Source organism: Mercenaria mercenaria, chromosome 6 (assembly GCF_021730395.1).
Source record: "Mercenaria mercenaria strain notata chromosome 6, MADL_Memer_1, whole genome shotgun sequence".
Classification (NCBI taxonomy): domain Eukaryota; kingdom Metazoa; phylum Mollusca; class Bivalvia; order Venerida; family Veneridae; genus Mercenaria; species Mercenaria mercenaria.
The window spans coordinates 22,979,837-22,999,168 of record NC_069366.1 but is presented as its reverse complement, the minus strand read 5'-3'; the positions used below and the strand labels follow the sequence as shown (position 1 = coordinate 22,999,168).

Here is a 19,332-nt window from a genome sequence, read left to right as displayed (position 1 = left end):
TTTAGCCTGGGCTTGTTGTTGAGCAAACTCAGGATTAGGTTCACTCATGTTTGGCATCTCTGAAAACTGCATGCAGAACCTAAAAACAAATATGCAAATATACATATTTTAACAATACTCTGACATTTTCTTTGTAAAAAAAAAACTTTTACACTTGCTTCACTATCATCTCTGTGTTCTAACAAAGAACAAAACACCCTTTCATTAAAAATTAATCGAGACTGTAATGAATATTTATACTGATCTGGAAAAAGTGAAGCACTTATAACCTTGTCAATTTGAACAGAAATTGTACTCATTTGTTTATTTCTGTGCAAGACTGAAATGTCTTTCACGTGAACACCAGACGCAATATTTTCACAAGTGGCATAGCCACAAGCAAAACTGTAAAATCTGATCTTCATAAATGAAGATTTTTATCTTAAAAGACCAACAAATATTATTTTCTTTTTTTTAAAATCAAATTTCTACTAAAGTTTTGTTACTGAAAAATATATTTGATATTATTCACTGTGAAAATCTGAGACTTGTTCTTCACTAATACTTCAACAATTCACTGAAAAAAAGGTTATAATATACATGTATATATGTGTCATATATTTTTTAAAAATTCCCTATATTAGAGCTAACAAATTGCTCGTGGTCATATGGGGATAAGCAAAACGGTCAAATTATCCATGGGTCCGAGCAATCCAAATGAAAACAGCCCGGCAAAGAATTGCTCAAAAAGTCTAGGTGCTTGCATCATCGATGCTTGATATTTCACTGTAAATATGAAAGCTATACTTTACATACTCTCCAATCTTATTGATGCCTCCATTTTTCCCTGCATACAGTGTCAAACAGTTCTTGAATATATTTGTGTATCTACAAATATAAAGAAACACAAAAGGTTAGTATTAGTCACCACTGGTTAGGTTTAAAATCACATATAAACACCAAAATTAGGTCATCAAGGTCACTGACATCAAATCACTTACCAATCGCTGCTGTATATTCAAGCCTTGCTCAGGATGTTGAATAGCTTCAGCAGGCTTGTGAAATGTCAGTAGGTCAGGCTACACGTAAATGCATTCAGTCTTACCCATATTTACATGGTCTATAAAAAATGTAACAGTAACTGACAAGCCCACAATTGTTACATTATCTTTATTAAGGGAAACCATTCTTTTCCAGTATCAGAATGTATTGTACCATGTATAAAATGTTGGACATTTGGTCAGGGACTTTGCAAAGATGCCAGAACTGCCTGAAATTTGCCAGTCTGGCAACTTTCATTAAGCCTGGTTGTTATAGGTACCTGTCCATCCTTAAAATAATTCCAGGTGTATCTTGGAACTAACAAACACTAAATCCTGAAAGCTACTTTTAACTTTGTACTTAACTGAAACATCTATCTGTAAGAAAATGCTTATAGGATGAAAAACAATGGTTCGCCCTAACATGCATTTTCTTCAGTAAATTCAATATTAGAAGAGCCTTCCTTAACTGGCTTAAGAGATGGAAGGAAACAAGACAAACTGACAGTTCTGATTAAAATACTGAAAAGATCATACCCCTTCACTAGTCGACATATATCCCCTGTCAAAATCATCTCTCCGATCTCATCCCATATTGAAATGTTGATACTGCCAGTCTTGTCCGCAACTTTACAAGAACGAACAGTATGGTTATCCTTCGTGCGAGTAGGAGAACCTGGAAAAATACACAATCATACAATAATGTTTAGCCAGAGGTCTGTCATCAAATGATAAATAACACAAGTTGAAAGTCATACATTACTAATGAGATAAATTTTTCACTTAATAAGATGTTACCTTAGTTTATATTAATTCATTTTAGATGAACAGAGAATACAATCTGAAATCTGTTGGAATTACTGCCGGGAAAAACCAAGGTTCAAGGTTTAAAATATTTGTTTGTTTTGGGTTTTGTGCTATTTTTCGCCAGTATTTCAGTTATGTAACAGCGGACAATTGACTGGATCTACCAGTACTAACCTATTCTATGCAAGTAACTCCCAACTTCACCACATGAACCAGAGGTGGAGATTAAGTGATTTCAGACACGACGTAGTTCTATCTACCAGTAATTGTCATGGAGAACATACCCTCGCTTGGAGATCAAACTCACAACTTTATGATCCATAGATCTGCACTGCCATTAGCTAGTTTCAAGTTAGAGCACAGAATCAACCAATCTCAATCCAAGGTTATAACACAAAATTTAGAGACCAGTCTCCGAATGCAACATTGCCATTGCCATTGGTCAATTTCCAATTTGTGCTTAAAAACAACCAATCAAATGCTGGACACTCAAGACTGGTCCCCAAACTCAGTTTTTTTGTTTGTTTTGGCTTTAACACCACTTTTCAACAGTATTTCAGTTATGTAACAGAGGGAAACTCAAGTTTTATAACCTCGGGCCCTGTACAGGTGTCATTTGAGAAGGTATACAGTCATTAATCCTTAAGATTCAAAACAAGGACCTGCTGGATACAAATAAGATTATCTAGTAGATAACTTGGCAATATATCAAAGGTGATATTTGCTATCTACTAAATTTAGGCAACTTAAAGACAAGATTATATGAGCCGTGCCATGAGAAAACCAACATAGTGGGTTTGCGACCAGCATGGATCCAGACCAGCCTGCGCATCCATGCTGTTCGCTAACAGTTTCTCTAATTGCAATAGGCTTTGAAAGCGAACAGCACGGATCCTGACCAGACTGCGCGGATGCGCAGGCTGGTCTGGATCCATGCTGGTCGCAAAGCCACTATGTTGGTTTTCTCATGGCAAGGCTCATATGAAAGATGGATGATACTTACCAATTTCCAAAATGATAAAGATCACATTGAGATTCTTCTGGGCAGGTTTAATATCCTTGATATAGACATACTGTAGGCCGTCAGACATTTATACTGTTGTTCCTGAAATTTCATAAACATTTGTGTTATTTTTAACTTGTTATTTCTGCTTTCAATAATAACTGAAAATGTTGGTACAGTATGATATGCCCAGGTTTTTTATAGGTTGGGAAACATTTGCTACTTAAGTGGGCAATACTTAATAGCAATGCTGGGCCATATTATTTTAGCAATGCTGGGCAATATTATTTTAGCAATGCTGGGTCATATTATTTTAGCAATGCTGGGCAATATTATTTTAACAATGCTGGGCAATATTATTTTAGCAATGCTGGGCAATATAATTTTAAGTAAGTAAAATTTTAATCAGTTTAACATTCTGATAAATTTCTCCCTATTGTGAACTCATCTAATTCAACTCTCACAAGATTCTAGCGTTTTCAACAGTTGAAAGGTGATCACAATGAGTGTAAATGTGACAAATCACCAGTAACACCTTTAAATGAAGGGCCTTTAAGGTGATTTATCACCTTTAAAGGCAGGGCACTAGACAACTTTTGGGGACAGGTACCCATACCCTCAAGAAGGGGAATTTTTCGTAGTTTTAAGACAAAAGGGGAAGTTTTTAGCCATATATATGTTACTACTTTTCATACTTATTAATATTATTTTCAATCATTTCTAACTAATGTACCTATATTGCAGCAGTAACCTTCCTTAGAGGCACTTTAATATAACTTGAAACAGAGTACATATCTAGTCCATATCTAGTTGTGTCAAACAACCTATTATCAAGGGAATTTTCTTCTGAGAAAGGGGAAAAAACAAATTATTTTATGAGGGGAATGGGGCCCACATTCGGCCCCAAAAATGGCCATTGCAATTTAAAAGAGCACAGACACAAGGTTGGACTTGACAGTAACCCTCACTATGAATGTGACTGTGAGGGTTACTGTCAAGTCCAACCTTGATTGTGGTGACCCAGAATAGGTAGAACATTACTTGCTGGAATGCCCAATTATTGAGAATCACAGAGAGATAATGAGAATAAATTTGCATCTCAGAAGTGGTATACGTCGCCTGGATCTGAAAATGTATCTTAGTTCAGGAGAAAATGGCGCGTGGAAAGACATAAGACCCATTATAATAGACAAACTTACCCAATTTATTAATAGGTCAAAGAGATTTGTTAAGTCAGTTCTGGCCGATAACACTACCGGACTCCACATAAATGCTTAAATGCAAAAGTTATAAATTTCAAACACTACCCGAGAGACATTAGTCCAAATAATATGACATTTCGGGACAGCGTGATAACTTTTGACTGTCGCTGTCTCTGTCCCGTCCAAACTTAATCTGCATATTTCTGTTAGGAAATCCCCAATAAAATCCATTGGGAACGTTTTCTGGTATGAGAACGAAGTTTTTGTACTGATTACATCTATGTTGACATCAAAGCATAAACTTGTCTTGCTGACATTTTATGAATGTATATTTTTGTGTTTTGTTTCTGCAATTTAGTGTCATTGGCAGTCTGATGTTTATTGAAACCGGTGTCAGGGTAGATATCTCCTCGCACCAGTTCTGTCACATCATATTTTTGAAGCTTTAAGTCTCTTATTTAAAATTATGAATTAAATTCAACCCATTTGAAGTTTCTACATGAATATTAATGTTTATTTTATTAAAGCAAGTAAGTCTGACCAGTATATTATGACTTTTTTGGATTTTTTAATGTATTCGTTTTCCTAACAGTAAAATGCAGATACAGGTAAGGCTTAGAGGGATGACAACTAAGAAATATCAGATCATAAAATAAGTCATCCAAATAAGCCAAATGAGTAAGGCTAGAGAGACATTAACATTGTGACTCCACATAAATGCTTAAAGGTGAAAGTTATAAATTTCAAAACACTACCTGAGAGACACTAACATTGTAAAACATATTTACCGGGGGACTGACACGACAACGATGAGTTATTGCGGCCAGAAGGCTTCGAAATCAAGATCAAGATTTTATTTGACGTGACCAGGTCGGAGATTTCCCCTTGATTGAGACTGAGAGACATTCTCTCGATTTAAACACTGTCTCTCATTCGAAAGACAAAATGAATACTCAAATTAGCTTAAGCAATGAAAATCAATGAAAGAAAAATTAAAACTCTCATTTTAGAATGCGCAAATTTATTTCAAAATATAGAAAATTATCTTTGTTTTATCCAATTTTCAAAATCCAAATTATTTATGAATTTTGTTTAAGCATTATATCGACGATTATAATGCTTAAGCAAACTTCTATGACAATGTGTTTCTTGTAAAGTTTACTTGAATGCGACTGTAATGAAATGATTGTTTTTATAACAATTTCATGTTTTTTCAACACTTAAGCTAAATAGTCTTTCGAGCAAAAGACATTTTGTCTTTCAAACAAGAGACAGTGCTTAGATCGAGAGACTGTCTCTTAATCCAGGGGAAGTCTCTGACCTGATGACTTAGCACTGCCTAAATATGAAAAGGAAACAGGCTGATTCGGACCAAATATTTTGGCTGATTCGGACCACAAACTTTGATAAATTAACGTGTCAATAATAAAGGACCATATATTTTGGATGATTCAGCAATGTTCAGGAAATAATGTTGATTATTGGGATTTAACTTGAAGTAGGAACGTTTATGTTATAAAATATACACCGTACAAGCAGGTAAGAAGTTTTGACTAGCTAAAATGCATCAGTTATGCATTTAAAAAGCGTTCTAATTATTCTTTGCATCCAAAATTAAAATCAGTACTCATAAATGTTATTTTTACTCATGATATTATTGTCAGGAACAATTTGGCCCGAAATATAAGCCAAGTAAATTTGGGCCGAATCAGCCCGTTATTTACAGTGCTTTAGGGTATAGCGGATAGCTAACTAATTTTTCCAGTTTTCCAATTCATAGAATGAAACTTAGTAGTTTTTTTTCTGTATTTCAGACAGAAAACAGCTATATTTTTCAAAACATTCAGCTTTTAACAGAAATTCATGCGTTTTTTCTCTCCATGCCATTGTTTACATATGCGTCGATATAGGGTGTACAGGATAGCTTTGGTCATTTTTTCCATTTCTAGTTTAAAATCCACATCTGAACAAACTTCCCAATATTTTTTCACAATAAATAAGAATAATAATGTATTACCTTTTCAAAAACATTCAGCTTTTTAAATTTCTATCAAATACTTTTCATTCACTAATGTTTTTTGCATGGAAGTGTCTAGGGGTACGGATCCGTACCTCTAGAACCTGATTCTAGAGGTACGGATCCGTACCTCTAGACAAGCCTGTTAGCGGTTTTCTAGGGGTACGGACCTCCAATTTTCTAGAGATTAAGGGTCATTTACATTTCAAATTTTGTTGAAAATGAAATAACAAATAAGAATTCATCAGAATTCACCTTAAACTTGGATTCTAAATGGTTTACTGATAACAACGTTCACCTGATTTGTTACATTTTCTTTCGAAACGTAATTAACCGAGGAACACCGAATAAATCATGATGATTCGAACTGGCAGAAAGAAAGATATAAAGATTAAACAAAAAAAAAAGTTAAATATTTTGGGGAAAAAAAATATTTTTAATGATAATTAACCCTTAGGGTATTTATGTTTTCCACACATTTGGTAGCCGTTACGAGATATAAGGGACGTTTTCACAAACAGTTTCTTTTACTTAATGTCGGTTAACTGATTATTAAACAATCAGGTCCGTGCCGATCATCGTTATATCTTGTTAAATAACAAAATAAATAGGTGCATATTATGCTTAATTTATTTTTTTCTGCTGAATTTCAAATAGAATTCATTAAAGGGTTACAAGCACTCATTTATCTGTTATCAACAGTTTATGTTACAACAAACTTATCGGCATGGAACAGTGTATTCATTTGGAGTTCCTCGGTTATTTAAGTTTTGAAAGGGAAGGTAAACAATCGGGCGAATTCTGGTATCTGTAAACCATTTAGATTCAAGTTTTAAGTGAACACTGGTTAAGTCTTATTTTTATTTCATTTTCAACAAAATTTAAGATATATATAACCCTACATATCTAGAAAAAGGAGGTCCGTACCCCTAGAAAACCCCTAACAGGCTTGTCTAGTGGTACGGATCCGTACCTCTAGAATCAGATTCTAGAGGTACGGATCCGTACCCCTAGACACTTCCTTTTTGCATACACACTGATTTAGTCAGTAGGGGATAGCTTCAATTTTCATTTGATGACATATGAAAAAATACACTAAAAGAAAAAAATTAAAATGTATGTCAGATTGTCTGTTTGCATGCCAGTAAAAGAATGATATGAAAATTTAAACAATAATTCAAGTCTAAATAAAATTTACTAAGCTATCCTCTATACCGTAAAATCCGCTATACCCTAAAGCACTGTACTGCTAAATGGTCTGTTCGATCGCTATGACTAGATACCGGAAAGGGCCCTTTCCGCAAAAAGGACTTAACATGATCGGAAAGGGCCTGCCATATGTTTATTACTGGAATTTAGTTAATTATTTCTTCATATTTCATTATGACATAATAAAAGAAAATAAATTACAAAAAAAGTAATCAATTTGTTATTTTTAAATGAATTATAGACAAAATACGAGTCATGACATAAACCGCGCTGATCGGAAAGGGCATAACATGTTCCGAAAAGGGCCTGTCACATGTTTATTCTTGGAAATTATTTAATTATTTCCTCATATTTCATTATGACATAATAAAAGAAAATAAATTACGAAAAAAGTTATCAATTTGTTATTTTTAAAAGAATTATAGACAAAATACGAGTCATGACATAAACCGCGCTGATCGGAAATGGCTTAACACGATCGGAAAGGGCCTGTCACATGTTTATTATTGGAAATTATTTAATTATTACTTCATATTTCATTTAACAGATGAAAAAGAAAATAATTTAAAATAAAACAATTATTAATACTCGAATTTTAAATGAATTATAGATAAAATACGGGTCATGACATAAACCGCGCTGATCGGAAAGGGCTTAACATGATCGGAAAGGGCCTGCTGTTTGTTTATTATTGGAACTTATTTATTTATTTATTCATATTTCATTTATGAAATAGAAAAGAAAATAAATTATGAATTATGAAATAGCTATTTATGATTTTTAAATGAATTATAGACAAAATATGGGTTATGACATAAACTACGCTGATCGAGAAGGGCCTAACATGATCGGAAAGGGTCTGTCACAGGTTTATTATTTGAAATTATTTAATTGTTTCTTCATATTTCGTATTTCGTTTAACAAAAGAAAATAAATTAAGAAAAAAGATCATTATCAATTTTTAAATGAACTATACACAAAACACATGTCAGTGCATAAACCGCGCTGATCGGAAAGGACCGGCCTTTGAATATATGCGGCGTAATAAACACGTGCCTTTGATTAGTCCTGATAGAGTTTGATTGGATTATCACACCTATTGATTATATCAATTAATCAGTATATTTGTAAGCACACACAAGTGCCATGTGACAAATAATGTCTTTATATTATAACAATATTTTTATACACTTTGCCTTTTGGACAGATAATAGCCTTTATTGACTTTAATTGCTTCTTCAAACAATGCCGCTAAATGTTTTGGGTAAAAAGTCACCTGATTCTTAGCATGCATGTGTGTACCGTTTGCACGGAACAGTGTAAGACGAACTGTATATTCTGTGAGGTAAGTGCAGTTAATATGATAAGCTTTTATCTAATTTAATACTTGTCGTTATTCCTGCAAATTGAAGAATTGAAGAAAAAAAACAAGTACATTCGGTAGTATTTTTATTTTTGCACAAGAAATGCTTATAAAGCCGTAAATATATCAGCCGGCAAACAGTAGTTGACAATGTTGTTTCCTCCGATGTTTAAGAAGACATACCTGAAATATAAAACGTATGTTTTTAAAAATCATTTTCGTATATGTTTATAAAAATAATACGTATTCGTAGATATAAAAAAAAAATTGGTATATCCAATCTGTAATGTTATTTCTAAACGTCGTATTGATGCTTTTATTTTATATTGTATTACTATTTTGTTAATAATGTATGTATTCACTACACGTCATTTCACATACCAACATTTGAATAGGTACTGAAGCTTATTATTATAATGTGTTTTTGGCAACTCACAGTAGTAACAAATAAGGCGTAACAGTGTTGCATATTATGCACGTGCATGGCATGTGCACCAACATGCACATGTTTGTTTACACTTAACATATGATTATGATAGTACTTGGTTTACAAATTGTAACTATTTCCATTACTTAGATTAGCAAAAGTTTATAACTTTGTCTTGTTCTTTCACCGAAAGAAAATATTATAAATATTTAGCAAAAATAGAAATTTACTTCTTACCTTGGTTTGTCCTTTAATAATCTATCATACATTGGCCTGAATTTTTTACGTGTTGACATTCCAGATACACCATAGAAGGCACATTTATATTTGAAATGCATATTGCCACTGGTATGCTTTTCTAGGCGTGTAACGTAACTGTCACCAAATATAGCATTATTATTCGAATGTTGCGTTTCTAAAATCAGTCTATGGTTTATATATTATATTACTGAATAAAGCATCATTTACTCAATGGCAAATTATTTTGTCAACGAAAAGCCGTAAAAACATCTTACCTTCTTTAAATATTTTGATTGACACGTAGCAATCAGTGTTTACTCAACTTGTTGATTGATAGGTGACATATGAATAACCTGTCCGTTCGTTAATAACAATTATAAGGTACTTTTAACAGAACGATGAGCAATAAACTTTAAAAGTATATTGCAAGAATATTTGTTATTATTAAACTTCCAATAAATACATGTTTTATAAATATTTAAGGGAGATCTGTATTTATTATCATCTCATCAATGTGCAATTTACACGGAGTTAAAACATATAACTAAAATACATTTAGTTTATGTACTGACGCGTATATTGTCAATAATTCATTTAAAAATAAAAATAAATGTTATTTTTTTCTTAAGTTCTTTTCTTTTTGATTTGATAAATGAAATATGAAGAAAGAAAGAAATAATTTCCAATAATAAACATATAACAGGCCCTTTCCGATCATGTTAAGCTCTTTCCGATCAGCGCGCTTTATGTACTGGCGCGTATTTTGCCTATAATTCATCTAAAAATCAAAAATTCATATATTTTTTTTCGTATGTTCTTCTTTTTTTGATTTGATAAATGAAATATGAAGAAATAAATAAACAATTTCCAATAATAAACATATAGCAGGCCCTTTCCGATCATGTTAACCCCTTTCCGATCAGCGCGGTTTATGTCATGACCCGTATTTTGTCCATAATTCATTTAAAAATCGAATATTGATATTTTTTTTATCTTAAATAATTTCTTTTTTATTTGTTAAATGAAATGTGAAAAAATAATAAAATTAGTTCCAATAATAAACATATAGCAGGCCCTTTCCGATCATGTTAAGCCCAATCCGATCAGCGCGGTTTATGTCATGACCCGTATTTTATCTATAAAATTTATTCATTTAAAATTCGAGTATTAATACTCGTATTTTCATTTAAAAATAACAAATTGATAACTTTTTTTCGTAATTTATTTTCTTTTATTATGTCATAATGAAATATGAAGAAATAGTTAAATCAATTCCAATAATAAACATATGGCTGGCCCTTTCCGATCATGTTAGGCCCTTTCCGATCAAATATCACGGTTGTGAGACTCAGCTCATTAATTTCACTCAGGAACTTTACAATAACACTGAACAGGGTCAACAAACAGATGTTATTGTCATGGACTTCTCCAAGGCGTTTGACAAGGTCGATCACATTAGACTAATTTATAAACTACAAAGCCTTGGTGTCAACCCACAAATTACCAAATGGGTCAAATCTTTCCTGTCCAACCGCTCCCAGAAAGTCGCTGTTGATGGTCATTTTTCCAGTGAACTTCCTGTACTGTCTGGAGTTCCCAGGGGTCTGTTCTTGGGCCATGTCTCTTCCTGGTATATATCAATGACTTACCAGATTCCGTCAAATGTAACGCAAGAATGTTTGCAGATGACACCATAATATACCTTACCATCAACTCCATTTCAGATAGTATATCTCTGCAACAAGACCTGATTAGCTTAGAAACCTGGGAGAAGACATGGTCCATGGAGTTCAACCCGGACAAGTGTGAAGTCCTTAGAATTCTTAGAAAGAAAAATCCTGTAGTCTACCCCTACAAACTTCACAACATAGAGTTAAAAACTTGTGAGGCAGCTAAATACTTAGGCATAACCATTTCCAAAGATCTAAACTGGTCCAAACACATTGACAGTATCACTTCCAAAGCAACTTCCACTCTTCGCTTCATACAACGAAATGTCAAAACTGATAATAAAAAGGTCAAAATTGCTGCCTATAACACCTATGTCCGCCCTCAACTTGAGTACTGTTCAAGCGTCTGGCATCCTTGGCAAAAAACCCTCACTAGCAAAGTCGAAAATGTCCAAAGGTCAGCTGCTAGGTACGTCATGTATGACTACAGTTACACCAGTAGTGTTACACAAATGCTGAAAACCTTAGAATGGAATACACTCCAATATAGAAGGTTACACAATTCATTAGTAATGTTTTATAAAATAAGGACCCAGACAGTTGCAGTCGACCAATCTCATCTTATTCCAACTAGAAACCTAAATGAATGTCAGACGGTTTGACCCCTTGACAGTTTGACCCCTTAATTTTTTTTACCAAAGATGACACCTTGACCCCTTAGTGACACTTTGACCCCTATTTTCAGTGACACCTTGACCCCTACTTTTTTTTATTTGACACTTTGACCCCTTAGATTTTTTGTGGCTAGGGGTATATTTTTCTGCAGTTTAATTTCTTAATGTGCATGTAAGTCATTGATAAAAGCGGTATTGATGGACTTGTACAAGTTCTAGGCTATGAGCAGGTGACAGAGTATGGTTTATGAGTGTTGGTTTATGAGTGTTGGTATTATTAACAATGATGTTTCACAAACGTTTGCAGTTATCTAAGAAATTATTTAGATGAAATTACTAATCATGTTAGTAATTAGATATACAGTAAATAACTTCATTTACTAATTGAAATAATAAAATAACTCTCAGTTCGAAACTTCTCATTTACTGGTATACTACTTTATTCATAATTGTACATTTTTATAAATAAATACAAGTAACGCTAAACTATTTACATGAAACAGAAAACATAAATATAAAACATTATACAAAAGACAGAAGACTGTAAAACATAAAAATCAAACAAAAGACACAAATAAGAAAAATACATCACATAAAACATAAAATACATTGAATAAGTACACTTTTTACACAATTTACATGAAACAGACAACATAAATATTAAACATTATACAAAAGACAGAATACTGTAAAACAGAAAAGTCAAACAAAAGACAACAACGACACAAATAAGAAAAATACATCACATAAATCATAAAATACATTGAATAAAATACACTTTGTACACTATTTACATGAAACAGACAACATAAATATTAAACATTATACAAAAGACAACAAAGACACAAATAAGAAAAATACATCACATAAAACATAATACACTTTGTACACTATTTACATGATGAGCACTGGTCAGTCTATTATTAAGCACTGGCACTGTTTTTTCAATTTAATTGAGTTTTAGATTTACATACGGCCATAGATCTCACCAACCCGGGCAAGAAAGTCTTCACACACAATGTCATGGTCATCGTACTTGTCCCAAAGCTCGCCAGTACGATTGTCCATTGACACATACACTTGACCACGGTTTCTGATCACTGCCAGTTGAGAGACAAGAGCAACAGTGATTGATACCAACTTTCCTTCCTGATGAAGAAGTGGAACTAGCACGTAGAATGGGAGCGTGCTGCATCCAGCTTTCTGGTTGAGGCGCAGGTGCCAACCCTCACAGTCATTGTTTGTGCATACAGGCTGCCTGTAGACACACTGGTCCCAGACGTATTGGAAGAGATCCCGCACTGGCTGCGAGCTGGTCATGGCACGGTCCCTCAGACGTTGGAACGCTCTCTCGATGTCCCGACCCGGTAGAAAAGGAAGGGCAAGTAGCTTGCTTATCAGCTGATGAACGGTTGTCCTGTCCTGGTAAGTTTTGGCGAGACCGTGCTCCTTCACATGACGAATGATGGACTGTATCAAAGTTGTATCAGTATATAAATGTGTATATGTTTATTGAATTATGATCAATTAAATCACTTTAATGTTTTGCTCACATTTTCTGTAAAGTTAATTCACTATCTTCGAACTTTTAAATATATTCAACTTAGATAAAAACAAGAGCTGTCTCCATAGGATGACACATGCCCCCGATGGCACTTTGAATTAATAGTTATGGCCGAGTTTAGGACCTTTGACCTATGGAGCTGGGTCTTGCACGCGACATGTCGTCTTACTGTGTCACACATTCATGCGTAGTTATTTTAAAATCCATGCATGAATGACAAAGATATGGACTGTACACGCCCATCAATGCACTATCATGAAAAATGACCTTTAACGTCTAAGTGTGACCTTGACCTTTGAGCTACGGACCTGGGTCTTGCGTGCGACACGTCGTCTTACTGTGGTACACATTCATGCCAAGTTATTTGACAATCCATCCATGGATGACAAAGATATGGACCGGACACGCCCATCAATGCACTATCCTTTAACTTCTAAGTGTGACCTTGACCTTTGAGCTACGGACCTGGGTCTTGCACGCAACACATTGTCTTACTGTGGTACACATTCATGCCAAGTTATTTGAAAATCCATCCATCGATGACAAAGATATGGACCGGACACGCCCATCAATGCACTATCCTTTAATGTCTAAGTGTGACCTTGGCCTTTGAGCTACGGACCTGGGTCTTGCGTGCGACACGTCGTCTTACTGTGGTACACATTCATGCCAAGTTATTTGAAAATCCATCCATCGATGACAAAGATATGGACCGGACACGAAAATTGCGGACAGACTGACAGACCGACAGACTGACAGACGGACAGACGGTTCAAAAACTATATGCCTCCCTTCGGGGGCATAAAAAACATTTTGATTTTAAGGAATTTTCATAAAAAATTAGCCTGATAACCTTTAACACCATACATTTCAATTAATATACAGTACCTACTAGTTACATGTTGTGAAGGTGAGACCCCATTAGGTAACATGTTTATTGTATTGTACCTAGATTAGAGTAATTAGGGGCACACTTCAGTTTACAGTGCAGTGTAATCCAATTATCACACCTCAGTAAGTTTTTAATCAAATCACCATCCTATTGATGGAGTTCAAGTATGCCTTTAAACAAGGCAGTCTGAAAGACAGCTAAATCCCCCGCCACTGCTATGGATCGTGAAAGGGTAAAAGCTTTGATTTTAGCCGTGACCTTGACCTTGAACTGACATGGCTGACTCATGAATTCTGCACAACGTCTTGATGAGGTGATCATTTGACCAAAGTTTCATAAAAATCCTTCAAGGGGTTTAGGAGATACAGAGCTGAAACCTTTGACCTTCAGTTGTGACCTTGACCTTGAGTTGACATGGCTGACTCATGAGTTCTTGATGAGGCGATCATATGACCCAAGTTTGATGAAAATCCTTCAAGGGGTTTAGGAGATACAGAGCTGAAACCTTTGACCTTCAGTTGTGACCTTGACCATGAACTGACATGGCTGACTCATGAATTCTGCACAACGTCTTGATGAGGTGATCATTTGACCAAAGTTTCATGAAATTCCTTCAAGGGGTTTAGGAGATACCGAGCTGAAACCTTTGACCTTCAGTTGTGACCTTGACCTTGAGTTGACATGGCTGACTCATGAGTTCTTGATGAGGTGATCATTTGACCCAAGTTTGATGAAAATCCTTCAAGGGGTTAAGGAGATACAGAGTGGACACCAAATGGAAGGCTCAAACCTTCGACCCTTAGTTGTGACCTTGACCTTGAGCTGGCATGGTTGACTCATAATTTCTGCACATCGTTCTGATGAGGTAATCATTTGACCCAAGTTTTATAAAATTCCTTCAAGGGGTTTAGGAGATATAGAGTGGACACGAAATGGAAGGCTCAAACCTTTGACCTTCAGTTGTGACCTTGACCTTGAGCCAACAAGGCTGACTTATAAGTTCTGCACATCGCCTTGATGAGGTGATCGTTTGACCCAAGTTTGATGAAAATCCTTCAAGGGGTTTAGGAGATATAGAGCAGACACAAAATGGAAGGTTCAAACCTTTGACCCTAAGTTGTGACCTTGACCTTGAGCCGGCATGACTGACTCATGTGTTCTGCACATCATCTTGATGAGGTGATCATTTGACCTAAGTTTTATAAAATTCCTTCAAGGGATTTAAGAGATATAGAGCGGACACAAAATGGAAGGCTCAAACCTTTGACCTTGAGTTGTGACCTTGACCTTGAGCCAGCATGGCTGACTCATGGGTTCTGCACATCGTCTTGATGAGGTGATCATTTGACCCAAGTTTTATAAAATTCCTTCAAGGGGTTTAGGAGATATAGAGCGGACACAAAATGGCAGGCTCAAACCTTTGACCTTGAGTTGTGACCTTGACCTTGAGCCGACACGGCTGACTCATGGGTTCTGCACATCATCTTGATGAGGTGATCATTTGACCTAAGTTTCATGAAAATCCTTCAAGGGGTTTAGGAGATATGGACCGGACACGATTTTGTTACGGACGGAAAGACGGACGGAAGGACGGACGGACGGAAGGACGGACGGAGACCATTCCTATAATCCCTCCGCCACGGTGGGGGATTAACAATAAATTAAATGATAGATAAATTTGATAATCTGTTTAAGAATAATTGTAATTGATGTTATTTTTGAATAATTTTAATAATTTTCAAATATTGGTGACGAATTTCATTACTTACTTTAATGTTCTATATTTAATATGTTAAGGAAAAAATATATCAAACAGCAATTCATTCGTTGTCCAAATATTATTACATTCTTTAGAATTATGAATACAGATACCAGTAATCATGTTCTTTATAGAAAGTTTTGTCTATTTGTAAAAGAGATTATACAGATGTTTCAACATTGACATTTCATATGTACAAATATTCAGATCCGGGTCCTACTCCCGCTTTGTAACGATTTACTATTTTTAAACAGTGAATAACACAAGCCTCACTATGTATTTGTATAATTTGGTACCTCATATTGTCATGTATACCATGAAATGAGAGAAATAAAAAAAAAAAAAAAAAAAAAAATATATATATATTTGAAATTAGTTTAATATTGAAATATCATTTTTATGAAAATACATTGAAAAATTGATAAACGTGAAACAAAATGTTATTATAATAAGTGTTAGACTTTAATTGCTCAAATCTTATTAGTGAAATTTTACACTCCACAAAATATATATATTCATTTACATTAATAAATCAACAAACACATCCTTGATATTCTATCTATTCTGACTGCAATAACTACAATACTATTATACTTAGTAAATCTTATAAAATCATTTTGCATATATTTATCATTGACATTTTTTAATGCAACAAAACATGTTATAATGTACAATTATATAAACACTGCTTTGTGTGATAAAATATGTCCTTGGGTTGTCCAACAACTCTAATAATATTTATAGCTTAGTGGAAAATAATTGCATTTATTCCAACATCTTATCAAACATAGCCAAATATGTGTTATTCTGACAAACATCTCAAATGAATAAGTCAGATTCAATTTATTATGAGTAAACAGAACATTAATTAGACAATGCAGTCCAGATACACAAATGAATTTACAAAATACAATATCAGTTTGACTCAGTTAGATATTAATATAACCATGGTAATGAGATATAGAGCTAACATTTTACACTTACCTGACTGACATGTTCTATGAGTCCATCTTTATCTTATAATTACTTGCAAATTAGCCCACTTACATAAAATTGAAATCAATGATTTCTTTGATTCAAAGTCATTCTATATTTTAATACAGCATTTATACTTACCATTATATCATTATCGCCTTTTTACATATTCTTTGATGTGTCTTGTGATGTCAAAATCTTCAAATAATGTGATTAAAATTGTATTATTTTCTGATGTCTGTTCCTTTTAAAACACTAAAATAATGTTAAATATTTGAGCCAGAATATCTGTCAATATTCAACAAAAACTGTAAAAGCTATCTATAAATACTGCACATTGACATATAACATGTAAATTTTTCACTTAAACCAAGCAAATCAAAAAAGGAAAAAAAAAAGAAATAGGGGTCAAAGTGTCACTATGAAAATATTGAAAATAGGGGACAAAGTGTCAAGGGGTCAAGGTGTCATCTTATTTTATTAGGGGTCAAAATGTCAAGGGGTCAAAACGTCTTGCTACCACAAAAAGTACTTAATCCCCATGTCTCACACTCAGTACTTTTCTAACTCCTACTTCCCTAGGACCATCCGACTCTGGAACTCCCTACCAACTCATGTTAAATCTAGCCCCAGTCTCAGTATCTTTAGAGAGAGGCTGGCGGTGGTCAGTATGTAATTCTGTTGCCTCTGTCCCATTTTAACTGTAGCATACTGTCTTTTTTAGCTTTTATTCTTTTAACATTGTAACATATCAGTTCTTTAACAACTGTTTCTCTGACAGCGCCGCCCAGTGATAGTCGGAAATCGACGGTTGGGTGAAAGATGTAGATGTAGATGAAGGGCCCTTTCCGGTATCTAGTCATGCCCCTGTTCGACTTTAAAATCTGCCCGCAACGATTTATATATTTCTCGTTTTTTTCCGCTTGAAAATTTTCCACGGCCGCTTAGGAATATATACAATCTCAGACAGATAAACCTACCGAAAATTCTACACAAATCCCCGTCTCGCCAACTGATTTGCAAATGGCGACTTTTCGCTAAGGGAACTAACCCTGTTAACTGTCTTTGAATAAATCCCGTAAAGAACGTACTAGACTGTCCTGTATTACTTAGGAACGATCAGCCTTCACTCTTTTTAAACGATGACATTTTCAAACTCGATGTCTTTCAGTTATCAGAAATATTATCACTATTATACAATAGTATGAAAAGTTCTGCCTTCTCACTTGACATTTTTATGGTGAAACTGACATCTTCTACATCTACTTCTACGGGGTTACTCCCAACAATCATTTACTGGGAGGTCGGGGACAATCCGTTAAAATAACCTATGTTACATGATGAAATCATAAAATGTCAGACTGCTACATACAATGTTAAAAATAAAAACGACATGATGGATTAGTGCATGGAAGTATTTAGACTGACAGTGAAGCTTGCTAGACATATTAGGCTCTACACCAAAATTTAGTAAATATCCGGGAAAGAGACATGCGTTTTGTTTGTTACGATTAAAATCAACTCACGAGACACTGTTAGCCAATTATAAAAACTAGAAGATCATAAAATTGTTCGTAAACATGACCCATATATTTCCACCACAGTTTAGTAATATATAGCTATATAAACACATCCATTACATTTTAAATAGTTAACAGTATTCAGATACAAAGGACCAAACATTTATGGCAATAACTCATTCTTTTTACAAGTACCAACATTTTGGAACTCATGCATTGCCACCTTAGAGATGACGTAAATAACCAGAGTTTCAGTAAACAAGTCTCCATTTTCGACCATTGTCTGTCTTTCCTACATAAATGACCCCAACAATAGCAAAGCCAGACGTTATGCATACTGTCGTATTTCAGACATTTAAACCTTCATCAGACCCCAACTTTACAAATTGATCTGCATGGAATTCAACTTTGATAAGTGTGAGGTGTTGCGATAACTAGGAAAAGGAACCGATATATTTCCCCTACATCCTATGACTATGAATAAGAATGCACCGATGCCGCTAAACGCCTTGGGATGGCAATCTGTAAAGACCTGATTGATTTGGTCAGCCCATATCAAGAATATTACATCCAAACAAATAACTCTCTCCGTTTCAACAGGAGAAATGTCAAGAAAATGATAAGGCAATTAAAACAGAGGCTTCCCCTTTACCACTTTCCCCAACACCCCGAACCCTTTTTCTACCCCTCATCCATTTTTGTACTTTGCATATAAATTAAATGTACCTGTTGCTGGATTTTGGAAGCAACCAATCTGCTTTATTTTTCTGTTACAATTTCTCTTTGTAGCGGGCCTAATTTGCGAGGTATGTCTCTGTGGCTGTCTTTGAGGTACTCTGTGCTTCCGGGAAATCTACCCGTGCCTTTTACTTTTTATAACACACACGCCCGCTCCAAATTAGAATATTGTTCAGCTGTTCGGCACACGTGGCAAAAATCCCTAACTGATTAATAGGGCAGCAGCACGCTATGTCTACACAAGCAGTGCTTC

At 34.6% G+C, this 19,332-nt stretch overlaps 2 protein-coding genes across 3 annotated transcripts in view; both read right to left on the bottom strand.

Annotated features, from left to right (window-relative positions):
• Positions 1–17,868, bottom strand: part of LOC123549414 (SOSS complex subunit B1-A-like) — a 29,556-nt gene extending 11,688 nt beyond the window's left edge. For both annotated transcript variants that reach the window (XM_045337488.2, XM_045337489.2), the window contains exons 1-5: positions 17,802–17,868; positions 2,830–2,931; positions 1,557–1,695; positions 796–867; positions 1–79 (exon numbers count right to left, since the gene is read on the bottom strand). In XM_045337488.2, coding sequence (XP_045193423.1) covers positions 1–79; positions 796–867; positions 1,557–1,695; positions 2,830–2,917 — 378 coding nt within the window. In that variant the 5' untranslated portion in view covers positions 2,918–2,931; positions 17,802–17,868. The remainder of the gene's footprint in view (positions 80–795; positions 868–1,556; positions 1,696–2,829; positions 2,932–17,801) is intronic.
• On the bottom strand, positions 12,253–17,200 carry LOC128557641 (uncharacterized). Its single transcript, XM_053545402.1, has 2 exons — positions 16,963–17,200; positions 12,253–13,101 (listed from the first exon to the last, which is right to left on the bottom strand). Exons 1-2 carry the CDS (start codon positions 16,963–16,965, stop codon positions 12,598–12,600), a joined length of 507 nt encoding a protein of 168 aa, XP_053401377.1. The 5' UTR covers positions 16,966–17,200; the 3' UTR covers positions 12,253–12,597.
• Positions 17,869–19,332: the final 1,464 nt, after the last annotated feature.